Source organism: Enhydra lutris, unplaced genomic scaffold, assembly GCF_002288905.1.
Source record: "Enhydra lutris kenyoni isolate GAN:26980312 unplaced genomic scaffold, ASM228890v2 scaffoldscaffold2, whole genome shotgun sequence".
NCBI lineage: Eukaryota > Metazoa > Chordata > Mammalia > Carnivora > Mustelidae > Enhydra > Enhydra lutris.
The window spans coordinates 83,154,573-83,176,838 of NW_019154086.1; the positions used below are offsets into that span (position 1 = coordinate 83,154,573).

General features: G+C 38.9%; 1 protein-coding gene across 4 annotated transcripts in view; it reads left to right on the plus strand.

The window, feature by feature from the left end:
• Nucleotides 1-22,266, plus strand: part of LOC111148375 (roundabout guidance receptor 1) — a 417,477-nt gene that overhangs the window by 352,810 nt on the left and 42,401 nt on the right. For 2 of the 4 annotated variants that reach the window (XM_022504899.1, XM_022504882.1), the window contains exons 14-20: nucleotides 1,393-1,514; nucleotides 2,175-2,406; nucleotides 3,347-3,468; nucleotides 6,518-6,689; nucleotides 11,326-11,523; nucleotides 16,067-16,093; nucleotides 17,511-17,553. In XM_022504899.1, the coding sequence (XP_022360607.1) occupies nucleotides 1,393-1,514; nucleotides 2,175-2,406; nucleotides 3,347-3,468; nucleotides 6,518-6,689; nucleotides 11,326-11,523; nucleotides 16,067-16,093; nucleotides 17,511-17,553 (916 nt within the window). The remainder of the gene's footprint in view (nucleotides 1-1,392; nucleotides 1,515-2,174; nucleotides 2,407-3,346; nucleotides 3,469-6,517; nucleotides 6,690-11,325; nucleotides 11,524-16,066; nucleotides 16,094-17,510; nucleotides 17,554-22,266) is intronic. The other 2 variants (XM_022504908.1, XM_022504890.1) reach the window with 1 other exon arrangement.

The following is a 22,266-nucleotide window of genomic DNA, read 5'->3' on the forward strand; positions in this document are numbered from 1 at the left end:
TTTTCTTTTAATATTTTATTTTTTTATTTGAGAGAGAGAGAGAGGAGCAGAGGGAGAGGGCCACGCAGCCTCTGCAGTGAGCAGGGAGCCCAACACAGGGCTCTGGCCCACGACCCTGAGATCACGATCTGAAACTAAAATCAGAAGTCGGATACTTAACTACCTGAGCCACCCAGGCAACCCCCTTTTTATTATTGAAAGCAAAGCAAAATATCTGTGTTTAGAAAACCCCCTTAGCAAAGGGCAATTTTTATTGAGTACAGACTTTAGAATTTTAACAAAACCCCTCCTGACTGGGGGGAGAAAAGTAAATGAACATTAACATAATGAACACTAGTAATAGTTTAATTCTTACTTACAACTAGTAATAGTTTACATCACTAGTAATAGTTTCATTCTTACTTTATTATTGGTCTCCTTTCTTAAATTTTGGTGTTCTCAAGATTAAGAATTTTTTATTTAACCTCCTTTATAGTGATACAAAAACTAAACTAAAAAGGAAGCCATTAAATAAATGGTTAGGTGCTCTTTTCTCATCAGATTTATTTTGTTATTCTTGTCTATTCATTTCATGTTATTCCATTCCATTCCATTCCCTTCTACTGGTGGCTTCTGTATCCCTCATCGGAGCTACTACTAACTTACTGTATACCTTATTTAGGAAGATATCCAAGTTCATCTTATAAGATATAAGGTGTCTAGGGGCACCTGGGTGGCTCAGTGGGTTAAAGCCTCTGCCTTCAGCTCAGGTCATGATCCCAGGGTCCTGGGATCAAGTCATGCGTCAGGCTCTCTGCTCAGTGGGGAGCCTGCTCCCCACCTCCCCGCCTGCCTCTCTGCCTACTTATGTTCTCTGTCTGTCAAATAAATAAATAAAATCTTTAAAAAAAAAAAAAAAGATATAAGGTGTCTAATTTCTTTTTGTGCTTTCTTTTCACTTACTGTATGTTGTCATTCCTTCCATTACTCACCCACTCTACTGCAATTTCCAACTCTTCTTTCTTGCATAGTCTGGAGCACTACTGAATTTTGTAACAAACTCAGAAGGGATTGCACTCAGCTTCTCATCCTTGGTGAGAAAGCAATCACTACATGCTGGGAGGCACCCTCAGATGCTGCTTTTGGCCACTGTGACCTTTGCTTCCTCCTCTTTCTTGCTTTCTACATGCCCTCTGCTTGTTCTCTCTCTCCCTCTGTATGTTCCTATCTTCCCTATGCTACTATAAAGGTTACCTTGTTCCCATTTCATTCTGTAGCGCAGGTTAGCTTGCCAGGTGGAATGACGACTCTTTTCTGGGAGTGACTGTGGCTGGAAGGATTGCTTCACCATGCCTTCATTCCCATCAGTTACACCGCGTAGGGTGATAACACGGTCTTCTTGGATTCTTGCAGATGTTCCCCCGACGAGTCAGGGAGTAGATCACAAGCAGGTCCAGAGAGAACTGGGAAATGTTGTACTGCACCTGCACAACCCTACCATCCTCTCCTCCTCTTCAATCGAAGTGCACTGGACAGTGAGTCATTCTTGTTGCAATATTTGATTCCAGTTTCAATAAGCAGATGACTTCTGGGAGATCATTATATGAAAAAAATATTTATGCAGCAGATAGCTTATGTATGTGTGTTGCCTACTTGTCCACCAACGACAACTTCATATTGTAATTGCTTATTATGGTCCTGTGCACGGACTTGCAACAGAAAAAAGTTCCACGTTGTGCGTATTTTCTATTAGACCGCAATAGTAAACTGTGCCATTACCAAAGGAAAGAAACACACAGTATTAATTATAAATATGTAACTTGTGATAGGATCATTATCACATACATTTTTTGAGACTTTAGAAGTATTTCTGAGTAGCATTAAGCTGGCATTTAAAATCAGAAACTTTTCTGGTCCTTTTGATCTTGACATATCTGCAGATGTCTGTCACAGAGCTGCCTAAAATTTCTACATAAACCATAGAAATTAGTGTCTAATATTATCTGTTAAGCTGAAAAGGTGACTACATTACAAAAGATAGTGCTTAGTTTTTTTCATATTCTATTTTATATAAACTAGAAAGCTATAGAGTGTAGCCAGATAGAATTTTTTGCATTTTGACATGTTTAATTTTCGTAATTTTAAATAAATCAATATAAAGATATAAATGGTTACATGTTTTGTCATTTTAATAGGTGGACCAACAGTCTCAGTATATTCAAGGATATAAAATTCTTTATCGGCCATCTGGAACCAACCACGGTGAATCGGAGTGGTTAGTTTTTGAAGTGAGGACCCCAACCAAAAATAGCGTGGTTATCCCTGATCTCAGAAAGGGAGTCAACTATGAAATTAAGGCTCGTCCATTTTTTAATGAATTTCAAGGAGCAGATAGTGAAATTAAATTTGCCAAAACTTTAGAAGAAGGCAAGTATAATGAAATGTGTGATTACTGTGCATTATGGTACATGTGTTAGGTTTTTTTTAACTTGAGGAAATTTTAACATTAATTGTGACATTAATTACTGTCTTGATGTTGAACATTAGATTTTGCTAAGAGAATTTGTCCAACCGGAACTGCTAAAAATCAAAATTCTGTAATACTTGACTTGCTTTAATAGCCTGTATAAAAACGTACAACCATGAGCCATGTTTTACTTAATGGCATAGGTAGGATATAGTCAACTGTTGAGAGCTAAAATTCACATTTAAAAAGAATATGTTCTCAATTTCCTTGACTTTCCATTAATTATCTTCCACTCACTTATTGAATGTTACTTTGAGTAATGATTTATAAATACAGTGAGTAATGTTTTGGTTTGCCCAGGACTTTCTGGGATTAGCATTTTATGTTTATTCCTCATGTCCGTGGACATGATTGGCCACCTTGACCTGAAATTTCAATCTTAGTATTTACATAAAGGTAAAAAGGTTGTGCATCACAAGTATACTCTGTAAAAATAACCAGAATTTTCCCTAAAATCTGCTTATTATTTTGATTAGAGAAATGATGGGATGTAGTTAACGTCATGAATGATTAATCTTTATACTTTGGAACATTTGTAGGGAGAACATGGGACTGAGGTTACAGGGTAGGAAGAATAAGAATTTTCCTGAGCTGTTTTGTGGAGATAATCTACATATCTTTGTTTATGGAAAATGCGTAATAACAAAAAGCTTAGCAATATTGAGGAGAAACTTAAATCAGTTGGGACTATTCAGACTTGAATGAGATACATCTTTAAAACATATCGGTATATTGACATACTGACATAGATTTGACATAGTTATTACTTGACTTTAAATGTTGTGTCTGCCTTGAGGTTCTCTTATATACTCATAATGTATCCAATTTTTAAAACAATAGCACCCAGTGCCCCACCCCAGAGTGTAACTGTATCAAAGAATGAAGGAAACGGAACTGCAATTCTTGTTAGTTGGCAGCCGCCTCCAGAAGACACTCAAAATGGAATGGTCCAAGAGTATAAGGTAATGCATATATGATAATTACTGATGGACACCCTTCTCCCCCTACAAAGAAAAGCGAAAGAAAAAGGGTGTCTGAATTGTGGATATTTGGCGCCATCTGCTGGTCCATGTAGCAATGTAAAATTATCTTACTACTTCATTTTTTCAGTAATCTTGGAATAATTCTTTCTTAAGCCATTTGAAAAAGCAGTTAATTTAAAAGAAGTCATCTAGAGGGTCACAAGATCTATAGGGCCATATAATTTCACACAAACAACAAGTATAAATGCCAATAAAAAAGGGATTTGTTTGTTTACCTTAAAAAAATAGCTTGCATATATTTTGCAGGATTGTGTTGCTCCATGGAATTGGCTAGGAGTCAAATACTATCAAATAGGGTTTGCTTGCTTGCTTTCCTTTTGGCACATCTGAAGTTTTGGAACTTTGGAGCTAAGTTGGAAAACTTGTTTTAATGTGTGTGAAAGTTTTTTTTTTCTTGTGAAGCATGTTTTAGTCTCTAAACAAAATTTCATGTCTCAGCGGAGATTCAGTTATAAGTTTATGTATCTTTAAATGAATTTTAAAACTATAAGATGGCAAGTGACTCAATCTGGTAATTCTGATAATTATTTTGACCTGTGAAGTCATCAGCTCTAGTGATTAAATTTAGAGTCTCACATAGATTTGTTCTGAGCAAATATTTTCAGATCATGCCAAGATACAGTTAAAAACAAAGTTAGGCTCATGAAATATATCCTATCAATGACTCTGTATTATAGGAAAGTCTTAATGGATCTATGATAAATGAGTAATTGATAGATTGAATCGGGGAAATCTCAATAGAAAATAGATTTTACATGTCTTTTTTTCAACATGGATGTAAACACATTGCACACTAGGAGAATTTCAACTGTAAAACATTTTTTCTCTAGATACTGTTTTATGTTTCCATGATGCCTGAGTATTTTTCTAATTACTAGCTAAATCGTGATACTTAGTAGTTCATCTCATATATGTGAGTATTTTATACTGTCTCTGTTGATACAAAACTGATATTAAAAAGGTGACCACATTTATCTTCTACAGGTAATTAGATACTAACATCAGAATAACTTGTAGACTTATCTTCCAAACATAGGTACCTGACCACCATTCTTGGAGATTCTGACCCTGTAGGTCTGATGGGGGCGGTTTGCATACTCATCAGGGTAGATCTTTCCAAGGTGATTCTGATGTGCACACTTGGTAAGACTTGCCAAATAAAGACCATCAATGTTCCCTCGAGTAGCAAATTGATTTGGACAATAACCAGATATACTGAGCTTCATTTTCGGCCTAACATTTTCTTAAAATGACTTTTAAAAACAAACTGAAAGCCTTTTCATGAAATTTACCAGAATTTTAAAGAGTGACATTTTAAATATTTAAAACAGTGCCATGAATGTCCTGTGAATGTTCTAAGATATTTCAAATTGGATCTTCTAGTGTCATTGAGTCATTGAAAGGTAAGAGTTTCTACAATCTAAGTGTTTTCTTGTGAATTTCAAGGTTATCTCAAGACTGGGGAGTGACAGGATGCTATGGTTCTGTCCAGAAAAAATGAACTGTTACAGAGATCTTTAAGGATTTAAAATGAGGTGATGTCTCAGCTCTCAGGCAAAATTGTGTAATGCAGCATTTTCCCCTAAGAATCAAAACTCATTTCTCTCCAGAAGAAATGCAGAAGGGTGGATTTCACTTAACTTCATGGTCAATTTAAAATAATAAAATGCCTTTCAGAACCTGATTGACTGGTACAAAATCAGTTTGTGGCTTTGGTTCAGTTGCGTAATGTAATTGGGGAAAAAAAATCACAAAGGACTCTTTATTTCCAAATGGTCAGGACCTGGTATAGAGTCTGGCCATTTCCTAGTGTTATGCATTGAAACTATATTAAAAGAATATTAACTTCCAAAGAAAAAAATGAAAGGTTATTGCTCACATGATAGAGGACACTGATACTCCTAGACTTATTTTAAATCCCATTTCCTATTACAGTTTAGACAATAGGCTACTTGAGGCTAATCCTACATGTTGCTTGAGGACATCATAAAGAATATAAAGCATGTTTTACTACTCCCTGGACCATTTTCTTATGGTAACTGAGTCCAAATACTGTCATGCACCATATCCAACTTCTTAAACATTGCAGAAGATCACTATATGGTTAAATAATCCTTTAGTGAAATTTAAATTAAGGATTACAGTGTAGTTCAGAAGTCTTAATTTCCTGAAAATAGTTTCCTGCCACAAATATCCTTATCAAAGTTAGTGAGCTCTACAATAATTTTCTTATCGGAAGAACGTTTTTCTTTCAAGTCAAATATGTCTTGTTATTCTTTATGATATCATCTATGTTATCAAAGACTAATTAATATTCCCATTTAAATACAAGATTGGAGTGCTAATTTTCTCTCATGGATAGTGGTATGACATGCCTCAGGTTGAGGAGATTCATAGGAAGAGCCTAACTCCTTAGGTCCAAGTTTATTCATGTGTTTTTAAGTAAACTCTACATGCAGCATGGGACTTGAACTCGGGACCCCGAGATCAAGAGTTGCAAGTTTTACCGACTGAGCCAGCTGGGCATCCATGTCCAGTTTTATTTTTAATAACCTTATTTTTGAAAAGGTATTTTATAGACTAAGTTATTGTTCTTTATCTGGATATACACAGATTTTTTGCAAAGCCCTTTTTTTCCGGCAAACAATTTCTAGGTTTAAAAAAAAAAACAAACTGCTGATTTGGGCTTATAGGAGCCTGTTTCTTTGAGCAAAGATTTGTAGACTTCCCTAATAGACTCCTTGAGCAGTATATGAGAAAATTCAAAGCAGTCTTGAAGGTACTGCTAACCCGGGGTTGGCATGGAAGAGCCCGCTCAGAACTAGATCCTCGGGAAAAATGACTTCCGCTGCGTCCTACATCAGGTCCAAGAAAAGTCTGAACTTGGTCTAAAACCGAAATACCATGTTGATCTTTGCATTAACTTACATAATTTACCAGCTTCAACTTCCTTGTGCTCTTCTTACAGGTTTGGTGTCTGGGCAATGAAACTCGCTATCACATAAACAAGACGGTGGATGGTTCCACTTTTTCTGTGGTCATTCCTTCTCTGGTTCCCGGGATCCGCTACAGCGTGGAGGTGGCTGCCAGCACGGGGGCTGGGGCTGGGGTGAAGAGCGAGCCACAGTTCATCCAACTAGGTGAGAGCCCCGCTCTGGTTTGCAGTCTATCCCTGCACCCATGGTCCTGCCTTTCTTGGCTTTTGGAAAGAAAATGACAAAAATGGTAACATTAGCTTTATTTCAAATATAGGCGTAGTAGAGTGTATAAAATATATCTACGTCCTATTATATAAATATGTTATAATTATATAAATACATAATATATATCACAACTAAACTGAAACTTAGCCAAGTACACATTTTAAATTATATTTCAAGCAAACGTTGTCAGCATTCACTGTCATCCTAATTCCATCCTATTGAATTTTCTTTTCCTTTTTTTTTTGTTTATTCAACAAATACTGTTAATTGAACATCAAGGATACCCCAGTGAACAAGAAAGACAGTCTGAAACTTCATAGAATTTATAGTTATTTGGATTTAAAAAAAAACAAAACCAAAGCTTCCATGAAAAACTTAAACTAGGTATTAGAAGTTTAAGCAATATGCAATTTATATTTACCACTCTGGTGTCCATTTAAAACTGTAATTGCTTTTTTAAAAATTTATTTATTTATTTGTTTGTTTGTTTGTTTGACAGAGATCACAAGTAGGCAAAGAGGCAGGCAGAGAGAGAGGGGGAAGCAGGCTCCCCACTGAGCAGTCAGCCTGATGTGGGGCTCGATGCGGGGCTCAATCCCAGGACCCCGAGATCATGACCTGAGCCGAAGGCAGAGGTTTAACTCACTGAGCCACCCAGGTGGCCCAAAACTGTAATTGCTTTTTATAAGAAAAGATAGATTCCAGCGTCCAAGAGAATTGGGATGCGGTTATATGCTAATTACTTAGAAAGGTAAATACCATGTGTGCTTCAGAAGTGGTTAGAGGAATTAGGAAAAACATTTAGAAAAAAACTGACAGAGAAGCCTTGTTATTACAGTTTCCTATGGGGAATGTGGCATGAATATGAAATACAAATTAGTAAGTGGTTACTGGTAAAATCTAAAGCAAACAACAACAAAAACAATTATAAATTGAAAGGGGAGAGAAAGGCATCACTATCAAGAGACTGCATTTAAAATACAAGCAACGCTTCATGTAGAGCCGGCTTTGGTTTATTCCTTTCAGATCAGAAGTTAAGCATTAGTAAGATTTTATGTCAGGAGAAGGATCAGATACATGCATTTTTATACTTCACTGTCAAGTACAAAGTATTTTTGCATTTGGTTGATAATTGAGGACATCCTAGAAATTATTTCAAAACAAAATTGAGAAACATTTGGCTTTGAATAAACTTTATTGCTGTATAAACTTTTCACTCAGTCTGGAAATTCCTATCATTGTTGTGTTGTTAAGACCGAGCTATCTGCTCTAACCCATGTCTTTACCGAAATCTCTGTGGTATAATATGATAAATTTCACCTGAAATGCCGTGATCGTGGGGCGGGACTCTGTTCCATGTGGACATGGTCACGGGCTGGTGAGGCTTACCTTTTTAACATGGAGCTTTCAAGGCTAACCCAAGGCCAGCAGAAAGAAGGAAAAGAAACCCGCAGTGTGGGGGAGGATTGAATGGTGCAGGTCTAGGATTCGTATGCATCTCTGCTGGGCAGAACTCTCATGGGATTTCCAGTGGATGAATGGGAACACCGCCAACGAAGTCACTGGCTAGGGAGTTACCTCCTGAAAACTCTATCGTGTAACAGTAACATTCAAACCTTTAGAGGAAAGCTTGCACTATCGCCACAGCCACGGTCCAGAATTTGATCTGGGGATTATCTTTTTAAACAGTGCTTACATATGCAACTTTTAAGCAAAAGTCGTCTCATGGTTTATTTCAAGTTCCTTTATTACAAAATTACAAAATAGGGAACTATGTAAAAGAATTGCTTGATGAATCTGTTACAACGTTCGGTTGGACCTGGGGAAAAATAGTCTAAATACAGACCTTTTACTCACAGAGTTGCCCAGTTTTATGAAACATCAGTATTAACTTATTAAAATTGATATTATAGGTTATAGTGTGATGACCATTTACCTATTTTTATAACATACGACTTTTCGTCCTTTCTCAAAGATGTGTTGGAAAAGGACCCTGTGTAATTTTATTTATTTAAGATTTAAGTCAGGGGATTTAAGGGTCAAATTGGTTTTCTTGAAATTATAAATGTGTTCCAGTTTTCCATATCTTAATATAGGCTCAGTTGCAGGGATGCAGAGACTGAGATGTAGAGTGGCCGCTTTAATTCATTAGTCACACCACACTTTTTTCTGTTAAACCCATCTGGTCGCCTGCATGGAACCTCTCCTGCCTGTCTCCATAAAATCTGAAGCTACCCAACTTAACCTTGCACAAACAGCCATGAAATCTATAAACTTAGGAGATGCAAAGAGTGTATCAGGGGGAAAAAAAAAAAAAAAAAAAGAACAGGTCTGCTTGAACTCTCAGAAGATGAAGTGCTTTTAGGAAAACCATAGATAAAAGAGCCTGGAACGTGGAATTAAAACTTTCCATCAACAAACAGTTGAAGGCAGGTGACAAAGACAGTTTATAAAAATAGGTTTTTCAGCCTTGATCCTCCATAGAATAAAATCTGGAATTCTTTTAAAGAAAAAAAAAAAGTAATAAAACACGCACGCATGCACGTGCGTACACACACACACACACACAGGGGTAACAATGTAGCTACCATTATACATAGATGGGGTGTGGAATTTTCCCAAGGTGATTTCCTTAGCCATGGAATGCTGCTTGTTTTCCTGCCAATTTCTTATTGGGGCACCATATCATTTAATACGAAAAAAAAATAATCTGTAGAATTTTCTTCTGTTTGAGAAATGTTCTTCATATATAATGAACTATACCAATTATTTTTTCTGGGGGGAAAAAAGGAATTTTGGACTGGAACAAATGTTTCTATTTTAAAGCAGATGATGAGCAGAACATTTTCGAGTCCAATAAAATTAGACGACTGTAAGAAAGCACCATTCCTAATAGCATGGGCAAACACCTTCTCGTTTCACCAGATGTTGTGGGGGCAGAACATTAAACCACAGGCACTAATGGGACTTGTGCCCACTGGGCATCCTCAGTGTTGTCATCATTCAGTGCCAACAAAGTAGGATATTGCTTTGATCACAGAACAAGGGTTTGTGCTTTTCTGCAAACATTGCTGACGGCTCCATATGACTTGTTGAAAGGGTAGACTTAAAAAAAGAGTCTCTTAGTAGGTTTAAACATAAAAAAGGAAATTTCCATTGCCAGAAATTCCATCAATTTTAAATTACTGAGTCAGAAGAACAGAAAACATAAGACTTTTCGACTATTTATAACACTGGATAGTTCCTGTCCGTATTTAATGTTCTTGGATCTATTGCTGGTCATGGCTGTTGTTTTAGAAGAAAGAGATTACTCAAAAACAAACAAACAAACAAACAATCAGACTTTGGGGCTGGTTCAGTTAGTATAGCATCCGACTCTTGATCTTGAGATTTTAAGTTCAAGCCCCACTTTGGATGTAGAGATTACTTTTAAAAGAAAAAAAGAAAGAAAGATTATTCATCATTATTTCAGTGGTAACATTATCTTAATTTTTCTTTAGTTTTATGTTATACTAAATTGTATAGACCCTGTGATGGGCATCTGGGTGGCTCGGTCCGTTAAGCAGCTGCCTTTGGCTCAGGTCATGATCGCAGGGTCCTGGGAGAGAGCCCTGCATCGAGTTCCCTATTCCGCCAGGGTTCTGCTTCTTCCTCTCCATCTGCCTGCTGCTCTGCCTGCTTGTGCTCTCTCTCTCTGTCTCTCTGTCAAATAAATAAATAAAATTTAAAAAAAAAATTGTATAGACCCCGTGAACATAGGCTCAGATAATGTGTTTCTAAGACATTTTAGAGTCTTATAATATAGTCATGTAGTTGGAGGATTCAGGGAGGAGAAAAAAAACACACACACACACCTTTTTTTCAATATCTACCTTAAGTGGAGGAGATAACATTTTATTTATTATCATTTTAGAACATGTAATTGAGAGTTTCTGTAGAAGTCTGAGAAAGTTCATGTCTTTTCTATACAACTTATTTGCTACCCCTTATTTATAGACTCCTGTTCAAGCATTTCAGTGTTTAGAATTGTAATTTTGTATTTATCTGTTAGCACTGTCCTCTGAAACTTAATCTAAGCAATGAAGAGTTCCGTGGAGTAAAAAAAAAAATAGAACCTGTGTGCCATTGTCCTTGTTTTTAAACCCATTCCACAAAATTATTGTGTCCTGTTTGTTTTGCATTAAAATAGAATGACTGTAATTTTGCAGTCTCATGGACTATTTTAATTGGCAAGGGTGGATGTCACGGAATGAAAGACAGAAATGATTGTCTAAAAATTCACAAAATAATGATAGCCATTTTCTTCTTTTTTTTAAAGATTTTATTTATTTATTTGACAGACAGAGATCACAAGTAGGCAGAGAGGCAGGCAGAGAGAGAGAGTGGGGAAGCAGGTTCCCTGCTGAGCAGATAGCCCGACGCAGGACACTGGGACCATGACCTGAGTCCAAGGCAGAGGCTTTAACCCACTGAGCCACCCAGGCGCCCCTGATAGCCATTTTCTGTGAGACAAGCATGCATTCGTGATGTCGCTGAGTTTTCGACCCACATTAATCCCAAGATGGCTTTTCAGATTCCCACGGAAACCCCGTGTCTCCTGAAGACCAAGTCAGCCTTGCTCAGCAGATCTCCGACGTGGTGAAGCAGCCCGCGTTCATCGCGGGCATCGGGGCCGCCTGCTGGATCATCCTCATGGTCTTCAGCATCTGGCTCTATCGACACCGAAAGAAGAGAAACGGGCTGGCGAGTACTTACGCGGGTATCCGAAAAGGTATTCCCTTTCCTGAGTTTTTCCATTTTTTTTTAATATGTTTCGGTAACTCCTGATTTGAATCTGTGGCTCCCAATGATTCATGGTTATCCAACTGCTATATTAAATTATTTTAATATGTAAAGATTTTCAAAAGTGCTTTTAGGGTGATCTAGATAAGGATAAGGATTCCTCTCGAACAGCAAGGCTTCAACAGGGCTTATCTGCTTGAGGCTCAGTTCCTTGAAACTATGTTTCGCCAAGGTAGGTCTCCCCTGGGTCGTTACACCATCTCGTGTGCCCTTTGGGAAGTACTTCATGGCTTTAGATTCTCAAAGAACTTCTTTAATGTCCTTGTCACAGGAATTGTAAATACCAGCTTCACACGGTCTCACACAGCTTTTAAGGGAGTGCCGTTGCCTTTGTGACGCCAGAGATTATTTATAAGATAATTATTTCATGAGCATTTCTGATGCGTTATAAGGTAGTCATTTCTTAGCGAATATGGAATGCCCAACTAGATGATGTGCCTCCGCGTGCAGAGAGGAGGGTTAGTCCTTTTTTTATTGTTGTATTTAAGGTCACGGAGTTGAGTGTGTATATACTGTTAATCCGTGATGGGGCTTTCCTCACAAGTGTGTCTATAGTGTTAAAAGAGAAAGTTTACTTGATTGCAGTTATTTACAATTTTATGGATGTGCTAAGTATGCCAAGGTCGGCAGACACTCCCTGCCTCCACCTCCCCAACAAACCCATGAATCAGTTCGGGGCCACTGATAAGCACTACAGGTGACTAAAAGTCCTGGTTTTCAGGGGAGAGTCCTAAGTTATTTCTTTTGTCCAACAAGTTACCTAGAGTGCTCCTTTTTGGTACAATTATACATTCACCATAGTTCTCACTTTTGCTTGGCTGGAAAACAGATTTTTTTTTTTTAAGATTTTATTTATTTATTTGACAGAGATCACAAATAGGCAGAGAGCAGGCAGAGAGAGAGGGGAGAGCCCTATGCAGGGCTCGATCCCAGGACCCTGAGATCATGACCTGAGCCGAAGGCAGAGGCTTTAACCCACTGAGCCACCCAGGCGCCCCTGGAAAACAGATTTAAAGAGAACTACCAATGAACACATCCGCTCTCACACTATCACCGTCCCTTTAAAAACAGAAGTCTACCTATCTTCTGAAGATTTTATTTATTTTAACCCGCTGAGCCACCCAGGCGCCCCAAGATTTTATTTATTCTAGAGAGAGAGAGAGAGAGTAGAGCATGGAAGTGAGTGTGCACTAGCAGGGAGAGGGGCGGAGGGAGAGGGAAACTCAAACAGACTCCGTGCTGAGCAAGGAGTCAGAGGTGGGGCTCAATTCCATGACCCTGAAATCATGACCTGAGCTGAAATCAAGAGTCAGATGCTTAACCGACTGAGCCACCCAGGTGCCCCAAGTCTACATATTTCTTTTTTTTTTTTTTCTCCCTCAAGTCTACATATTTTCTAAGCAAACATTTCCTATATGTCTTGGCCAAGCCCTTTCTCGAATCCGTTATATGGCGAAGTCAGAACTTGTAGCGCAAGCCAAAATTTTTCTCAGTGAGTTCTATTGACTGTCCTTATAAGCTTAGAGAACAGTCTGGGACCGCAGTCTAAAATATTTGTGCTGTCAGTAGTCACAGGGGTCTTGGCAAGAAAGAGTCAACACAAATTCATCACCCATGTGGTAAAAATACATGAATGTGCCTCTCCAGTGTGGACATGCAGCCATCCCTTCATGTACATGCATACATTTGCTGTGGCATTAGCATCCTTAAAAATGTTTTTTGCACATATGCATTCTGTCTAGAGATGAAGCAAAATGTCAGTTTCCCTATAGCCTGTGAAATGGAAAACGAGGGCGTGGAGGTGACTGCCAGGAGAGCTGGTGCTCGTTATGTCCCCAGAGTAGAACAATGTCAGGCACATGTGTGACCGTCTAAAACCTTTGACTTAAATCCAGTGCAGGGAAGGGGCTTGTGGGTGTCCCTGTGTCACGGAGCGGGGGAGGGGCAGGGTGAGTTGGGAGCTGCATTTTGAAATCGACTTTGAAGAGGAAAAGTGACTAATTAACGTAGAGATGTAGAGACTCTCGAATGCTCCAGGAATCTTGTATTTTTTGGTGCCGTGAGGGGCTGCAGCTGCGTAGTTATAACAATTTAATGCTCTATAGTATCTTGAAATCTGAATGTGTGACATGAAACCCCCTTCCTTTCTGAAATGCCTTTTCTTTCACTAATGGACTATAAGCATGCTGGCAAATGCCTGTGAGCTCTTTGTGCGAAACCTATGAGACTAATACCATTGTCCTTTTAACTAGCTTGTGTTTAAGCAGAAATCATAGAACATAATTACAAATGTAATTGGTGAGCATTTGATTCTGCTCTCCTCACTTTGCCTCACTGGCAATTTTTCATAATTCTGTTTCCATCCAATTAAAAAAATAAAAAGTGCCTCCCTAAAACCTTAAATTGTCTATGCCAGAAACCATGCCAGTAATTATATATATATAAAAAAAAAAATGCAGTGGAAGATTTTAAAGAAATAGATATAAGAAAGCCTCTTGACCTATAAACCATCAAACCAGCGTGTGACTTTGGGTAATAGTGAGTGTTATTAGCCTTCCCCCTCCCCCCCACCATGTGTACCCGTAGATAGACCCTCTGCTAGAACACTCAGGATCCCTCTCCACGAATGTCCACACAGTGCACCAGCATTGCTGGGTAAAAAGAGATGATTCTATTATTGGAAGCTTTGAAAATTAAGTCATTCTTTGGTATACAAGCCATTAAAAGTTTCATTTAGAGGGACCTCTTTTCGTGTCTTCTGCAGTGATTTTAACGGGGCTAGCAGTTAGCTAGGAGGACTGACAAGGACCTTTCATAATTTTTTCTTTTCCTTATGTCCTTATGATTGCAAAGGAGTGTTCAGGCACTCTGTTCTTGCTCGAATAGCTTTACTTTCACATGTCCCTTTTTATTGATTTATGTATTTATGAAGACTTGTTACCATGACTCGGAATTTTTGATTGTGGCTAAGTTATGTTGAAGCTCTGAAAAGACCTAAGTGAAAGGAAACACAATAGAGTTCTTGAGACAGGGAGGGCCTGCTGCACTGCCAGGGAAAGCCAGTGTATCAGTTGGGCACACACGGCACTGAAGTTTTTGTCCATGTTCCTTCTAGTGTGCTCAGCGATGGTCTGGTGGCAAGTGACCATCACACCACATTCTCCAGCATGGCAGTGTGGCGCCCCAAGGGCTCTAGTCCTAAAGTAAATGTCTTGGAGACATTCCAGTGTGCCGTGGAAAATACATTTTTGGCAGTTTGTTGATCCACGATACGTGATCAGTAGGCCAGTTTGTGTGTATTAAGGATTTCTTAAACGCCAACTTGAGTCTTCCAGGGAGCAGGGAAGATTTCCCGGCTTTCCGGACTGGGGAACTGTTTACTTGAAATTAACGCAAAGGGCTTGCAAAATAAGTCAGCCTCCTCCCACCGTGAAATGACATGGAAATGGTCTGCGGTGTATTCAACACCCAGGAATGGGAGGAGATAGGAAAACTGGGGCGGGGAGGTGGGGGGTGAGCTTGGCACTTTTAAGGTCTGCGTTTCCATTTCAGGCCTTATTGATTAGATCAAGATTTATAACTGCAGAGAGTGAGGGTTTTCATTGGGGTGTTATCGTTCTATTGTTTAGCTTCTAGTGTGACATTTAAAAATTGCACAGCCTACTCGGAGAAAGCTTCTCAATGTAAACTCTAATGGAAAAATTAAAGTTTAAAACTCCCCATTTTTTCTGGTCCATTCACAAATTTCTAGAATGATAAAAACCTAGTATTACACTGTTTATATGATAAGGTGTTAGGCATTTCTCAGCAGTGAAACAGTTTGGTTTTATGGTTCCCTTTGTTCCAGTTGTTTCTTTCCTTCTTTCTTCCCTCCCTCCCTCCCTTACTGTGTTCCTTTCTTCCTTCCTTTTTTCCTTCTTTCTTTCCTTCCCTCCTTCCTTCTCTCCTTTTTTTCCTCCCTCCCTCCCTCCTTCCTTCCCTCCTTCCTTCCTTCTCTCCTTCCTTCCTTCCTGTCTCTGACTCTCTTTCTCTGAATGATGAATACTTAAGCGCACCTATTAGTCCACGTTAATAAGCATTTACTTTCAGATCTCTAGATAAGGTTCAAGCAAGACCCTGATAATACTTGTTTGAGCATCCATCAGCCAGTGTTTGGAGATGATTAATCGCAGAGGATTCCTGTCTGTCCTAAGGCCAGGAGCACCATCTCTGGGACTAAACTTAGCAGGGTCATTCCCAGGCTAACCCAGCATGACTCCCACGCCAGACACTTCAGAATGGTACCTGTAGAGACAAGCTTCTTCCTTTTACCTCAGATTTGGTTTTACTCCTTTATCAGAGTGTCAGAACTCCTGGCTTGGTTATTTACATTTGTTTTATGTTCAGCTGTCTGCTTGATTTATACTAATGTGATATGTTCCCTTTCTCTCTTCAGCTTAATAACTGGTTTATATTTTGTTTTGATTTTTCAGTCCCGTCTTTTACCTTCACACCAACAGGTATATATTTGCACTTACCCTCCTCCTCTTCTTTGTCAGTTTGGCATGTGTTGTACTGTTGTGTTTCTGTTTTTATTTCATTTTCTGAAGTTAGTTGGGGAGAAGGACTTAAGACGGAATGCATTACTTCATTCACTCACGTCAGGCGTGCATGTGAAGTAGAAATGGTTGGTGTTGCTTTCCCACCATGTAATACAGTTATGTGTTCATGACTCCACGCTGCCTCCTGGCCTGGCGTGCACGTGTTTCGTTAGATAGACACTCCGTTTCCACCCTCGGCATGATTTAACATGCTAATAATCTTATTGATTATTTCCTACTTGGCAGTCCATTTTTTCCCCCTTAACGCAAGCGTTCACGTTTCCCAACAAAAATTTCTCTCCCTTGTAATGCTCTGTCCATAGAATCAACATTTTTGAAGGGGAACGAAAATATCCAGGACATGTGAAAGATAAAACTTTGTATTTTCCCGAAGTCAGAATCCTAATATTTTGTTCTATTCGGTTTCTTTCAAAGTGGGTCCTCTTCCTTCACATCACCTTTAATATACGATGTACCTGAAGTCTTGCCTCCTCGGTTTTAATCCAGTTATTGTAATCACTGGAAGCAGTTATCTCTCCTTAACACACTCCCTGTTTGGAGTTCTTCTAAGTAGCAGAATTTGGCAGCTTTTAGAAACCTATTTCTTCTTAGAAGATGCGTCTGTATTTACAGAAAAGCTAATCTTCTTAACCCCTTGCCTAACTGTGTGCAAATCTTTATTTGTTATTGCTAAATTTTTACACCCATAATTCATTAGGCTGAGAATGCTTTCAAGAACATTTAAATGTATTGTCACTATATATACACATGTCTGGTGAAAATATAATGGGAGGGGGTTCTGTAAGCCACAATAAAAAAAATAGGTCATATTAATTAATGGCATACATCTGTGTGTAGAGGGAGAGAAGGTTTACTTTAACGTTTATCTTTGTCTTTCTGGTATTCATGCTTCTGGGACAATAGTCTTGCCACTTTCCCCCCAAATTTAAGATTTTAATTATATATGTATAAATCATGCAATTATAGGCTCTAATAATAAATTCAAAATAGAAAACTATGGGAATGCAAATGTAACAATGTGTAATATATTTAATAAGAGTGTACTCAAATTTGCTTTTACTTAGTTCTCAACCTTATTGGCACATTAAGAAAATAAGAGTAACATATTTAATTCTATATAACCCTAAAAAAACTAGCTGAATCAAAAACCTGTCACTTTCTGTGATGGTTTTGCAATGCTTCTCAGTAGAAAGTGAGAAAGCATTCCATTTTAGAAAGGTACTGGTGGATGTAATAACTTTCAATTTTATAAATGTAAACATGTCTATTAATTGTTTCTTTTTTTTTTTTTTTTTTTTTTTTTGTAACATTCTAGTAACTTATCAGAGAGGAGGTGAAGCTGTGAGCAGTGGAGGGAGGTAATTATCCTGCTTGTTTTGTAGATCCTAAAGGGAATTCCAGGTATCTCATCTTGTCTTCCTCAATGATGTCACTTTCTTTGCATACAAGGTGTAAGGATGAAATGTGTTCCAATCTTTAGAAATACTGTAGAACCAAGCTTGTCTGTACGCCAATGCCATGGACGGAAGCCGTTGCATCTTAGCGAATGAACACCAGAGGGCGCACTTTAACCGGAAAAGACAAACTTGCTGCTTTAGCCGATGATTAAAAGGAGTTGAAGTAATTAAGCAATGGCATTTATGAAGATTAAGAAATATAGCTAGTTAACAGATACTATCAAAGAAAAAGTATTCAATTGAAAATCTGCTGAACACAGCATTTGCTCATAAGTTGTAGGTTAGGTTTGTTTGTTCTTGTGAATTCCGCTCTCCTTTTACAGGGGACTGTTGAAATACAAATGCAACAAGAAACCTAGGTTAATACAGAGCTTTTCTTTTCTCTTTAATTAAAATGAACCTCAATCCTATATGTATTATTTTTTTGTAATTATGAGTCAGTGAACTTTAATATATTCACAGAGAAATCACAAATTGATGTGACAGTCAGCTTAAAAGAGCTGGAAAAAGGTATATGTTACAGGAGCCAAGCTTCTGGATTTCCCATAATAAGATGATGTTTTTCCTCTCAAACCAGCAACATCTAGCTTAAGGTAGAAGAACAAAAAACTTCCAATCAAAACCATTTTCTAATTCGAATTCGATTAGCTTACTGAGTGTTCTGCTTTGCCCAGCTGGATCATATCTTTGCAACTGGAAAAGACAAAAATGAGGAAGGTGTTATTTCTGAATCCAAGGAGCATGCCCTACGGGGACACAATGACTGAATTTAGCATACGACAAAGAGTGATTTTAAGAAAGTGTTGACCGCCAAGCCTGTACGAATATGGCCACAAGCAGTGATGTTTCCTTCCTGGGTACCAGGGCTAGCTTACTGTTTTTATACCTGAGAAACCAAGCCAGCCACTGGACGATCCAAAAGCTGGGGAGGTCTTCATAAGGAATAAATTCACTTGATTCAGACTGTTTTTTGTCTCCAGGGAAATTCCTTCGAAATGATAGCCCAGATATTCATGAAACAGCCCATAGCATAACAACATCCTCTCATGGATAGTTCTGGAATGCCTGACTGTTATGACCACCTGTCTACATGTGTGGGCTCATGGCTGTAGACTCTGCTTTCACGTGAATCAGAGCACATAAAATGCGGGTTGAACATCTTCTGTGTTCTGCACTAGCCTCTGTGGATGAGCACACGTACACACTCTCTCTGTGTCTCTCTCTCTCTCTCTCTCTCACACACACACACACACACACACACACACACACACGTGCACACACATAAAATATCTCCAGATCTTGCTCCAAATGGATTTACAACCTAGCTAGAGCAAATGACCATACAGAACCTAATGGAAGGAATCCATGGGTACCCAATGCAAGTTTCTACAGCAGGACTGAAAAATGACAAACTACAATCTGGAAATTACAGACAGAACTATTTTTTGGAAGTTTGCTGTGTTACCATACAGAATTAACCGTTTAAATTCAAGAAGAGAATAACAGCGAATCTTCTGTATTTCAGATACCAAATAAGAAAGACCTTTGTGCCAAATGAAATGATGAAAGACGCTGGCATGTTACAGAGGTAACAGCTAAATAAAGATCTTAGCGTCCACGCTCAAAAGGACGGTCATATAAGCAACTTTCAATTTATTTGTTCGTCAGGCATATTTATCAAATGTCTACCATGGGACATGGTAGTTGCTTGGCATCCATCAGTGAGTAAGTCAAGAAAAATCCCCATCCTTGTGAACCTTACATTAAGAGCAAGAGATATAAGATAGATAATAAGCATTTAAAAAGTCAACTCTACTATCAGCAGTCGATGTGTGCTTTGGAACAAATAGAGCAGAATAAGAGGGATCAGGAGTATTTCAGGAAGAGGTCTCATTTCCTAGCCAGAGTGTGTGTTTGGGCGGGTGGGTAGGGGATTTTGGGTGTGTCTGTGTGTCTGTGTTCTCTGATTCTGTGTGGCAAGAGAAGGGGCAGTTACCCAGTCTCCTGCACTCTCTCCTCTCATGTCCATCCCCTAAATACTGGTTTCCCTCCCAGATCTCAGAGTAGTAAGCCTGCTCTGGACCTCCTGCCTCATTTGGTTGATGGTCCCTAAGGGAAAATTTCAAGTCTTCCTTTCTTTTGCCTCTATCCCTGCCTTTGTCGACCCTGCTTTTCACCCCCTCCCCTATCCCAGTACTGTTTCACACCAAGCACTTCATCTCTCCTGCCTCACCCATCGCCTAAGCTCCCAGCAGTCCTACCTTTATCTAATTCATTAGACTACTTCCTAGTAATTTCCTTTGGCCTTTGGAGCCAAAAGGGTATTTTGAAATGCATATTGATCATGTCTCTGAGTTGCTCTAGAACCCATTTTTACTAGAACTCTCCAGGTTTAAAATATCAAGTCCGAATTCAGTACAGCCCGCGAAGCCAGCCACCGGGCATAGCCAGTCCGTTCCCCACCTCTGAGGGCCTCAGCCTCCAATCCACTGCGTCAGCCCACCTGCCACTCACCAGTGTTAGGTTCTCCTATGGGCCCTAAATCCATCAGCCCAGAATATGCTCCCCCTTCCCCTGTCGGTTTGCTGAGCGTCACCTGCTGTGTCCTCCAGGAACTTTGTGTGCTGTGTAAATATCACAGTTAAGCACCTAGCGTGAGGTAATGGAGTTATCTTTTGTTTATACCAGGTTTCAGGAAATTATGGCTCCTGGGCCAAGTCCAGTCTGCCACCTGTCTTGTCAATAAAGTTTTGTAAGGCTACAACCCAGACTTCGTGGTTAATGCATTGTCTGTGACTGCTTTCCCACCACGGTGGCAGGGTTGAGTCGCTGCGACCAAAAACATAATAAAGGAGAAGGCTAGAAATCTTTTCTAGTCCACAAAATGGTGAATTTAACTATTCCCAGAAAAGGGGACATGAGGATTGTGGCAAGCAAAGAGACCTCTTCCCAACCTGGAAAGGGCAAAGGACTTGTGGAACAATCCAGAAGAGGACCAGGGAAGCAGTATTAAGTGGCTGTTCCCATCCCTTTGTTTTCCTTACCTCAGACATCCCCGTCCAAAAACCCTGCTTAACGTCCAAACCACAGCACAAACTTGGGAATATCAGAGAAGTCCTGAAGAAAGGAGTAAGAAAATCAGACCAGAGAGAACACCAGTAAATCATTTCCTCACAGTGGGAGATGACAAGGAAACAGAGCTCAGGCTTTGCTTCTCTCTAAAATACTGGCCACTCTCAAATCTATCCCTTGCTCCTTCCTGGACGTCAGAGCTCTTCCAGGCTATGAATTGAAGGAGGAGACAGTTTCTAGGCAAACCTTACTTCCAGGCCCCCTTACTATTTTTATTTTCTCCAGCCTTGGGACCCTCTAGTATTTTATTTTGTGTTTTAGGATTTCAGATGGGTTTTTTGTTTTGTTTTGTTTGAGTGAGTGAGTGATTAGAGTATCTGCCATAGGAGGAGCCAGAAAATGGAAGTAATTACTACATAGTTATTTAAATGCGGTGTCCTCTTTTCTTTTGTGACACAAATTTATCCCTTTAATATGAGCTGGAAGAAAAGTTTGGGTTTTCTGAGCCCCGCTGTCTTCTTTTCCCTGATAATACCGTCTTTGAAGAGACAAAGAAGAAATAAGCAAAACTCAGATGTATCAGTATGAAAATTCAGCCTCTAATATTATATGGTAAAAAGATATATTTTAGACACCTGTTAACTACTGTAACCAGCACTGAGTTTGACCTCTGCTAAATTTCTTATTGTTGGGCAGCTAAATCTGTCTCATATACAGTAGATCATCTTAAATGCAGAAAAATAGCCTATGAGATCGGTAGGTTCAAAAAGCCCCTAATACCCTTATTAGGGTAGCTGCATATGACCTTGACTTCCTCAGAGACTTGTAAAATATACACATGACATTTTAAGATTCATTATGGGTCAATAACGTATGGTTCACTTTCTTCCCCAAATAATTAGTATTCCAAATACAAGCCTAAACCAAAGCCAGGATGTGAATTGTTAATCTTACTTCCTGTTGGAAATCACCCACCCATATGGAAAGTCCTTTCAGCTTGTGATATCAAAACACTCACTTTCAAAGTGCTTTTTGAGAGAATCATGGTAGCATAAAAATATTGTCTGTTCCTTTTGAAGCATGTAAGTCGGACTGAAAAATTTCCACTTGACCCCTCCTTTAGACCCATAATATCTCCACAGCGTCAAATATGGAAATTTATTTTCGATAACTTCTCTAGTGATATCACACTGGGTTTAAGTTCAAGAGGAAATAAAATAAGGAAAGCTAAAGATTACTAGATGCAGAATTTCTCTAACCAACATCTATGCAGAGACTCCAGACTCTGGGATGCAGCTTGCATTTAAATGTTTTCAATTTCAATGGTTCAGCAAATTGGCTCTTCAAAGCATGGTTTTATAAACAACGTTAGTAACAAATTTGCTCAGTTTTAACAGCGTTATTCTGAATTTTGAGACAGCAGACACTTCCCCCAACATCTTCTTTTATATGAATGCTTAATGACCTTAGGAGATTTGAGCACTCCCTGATATGTATGTTCATAGCATCCTGGATTCCAGTGTGGATTCCAGAGCTGGAGAA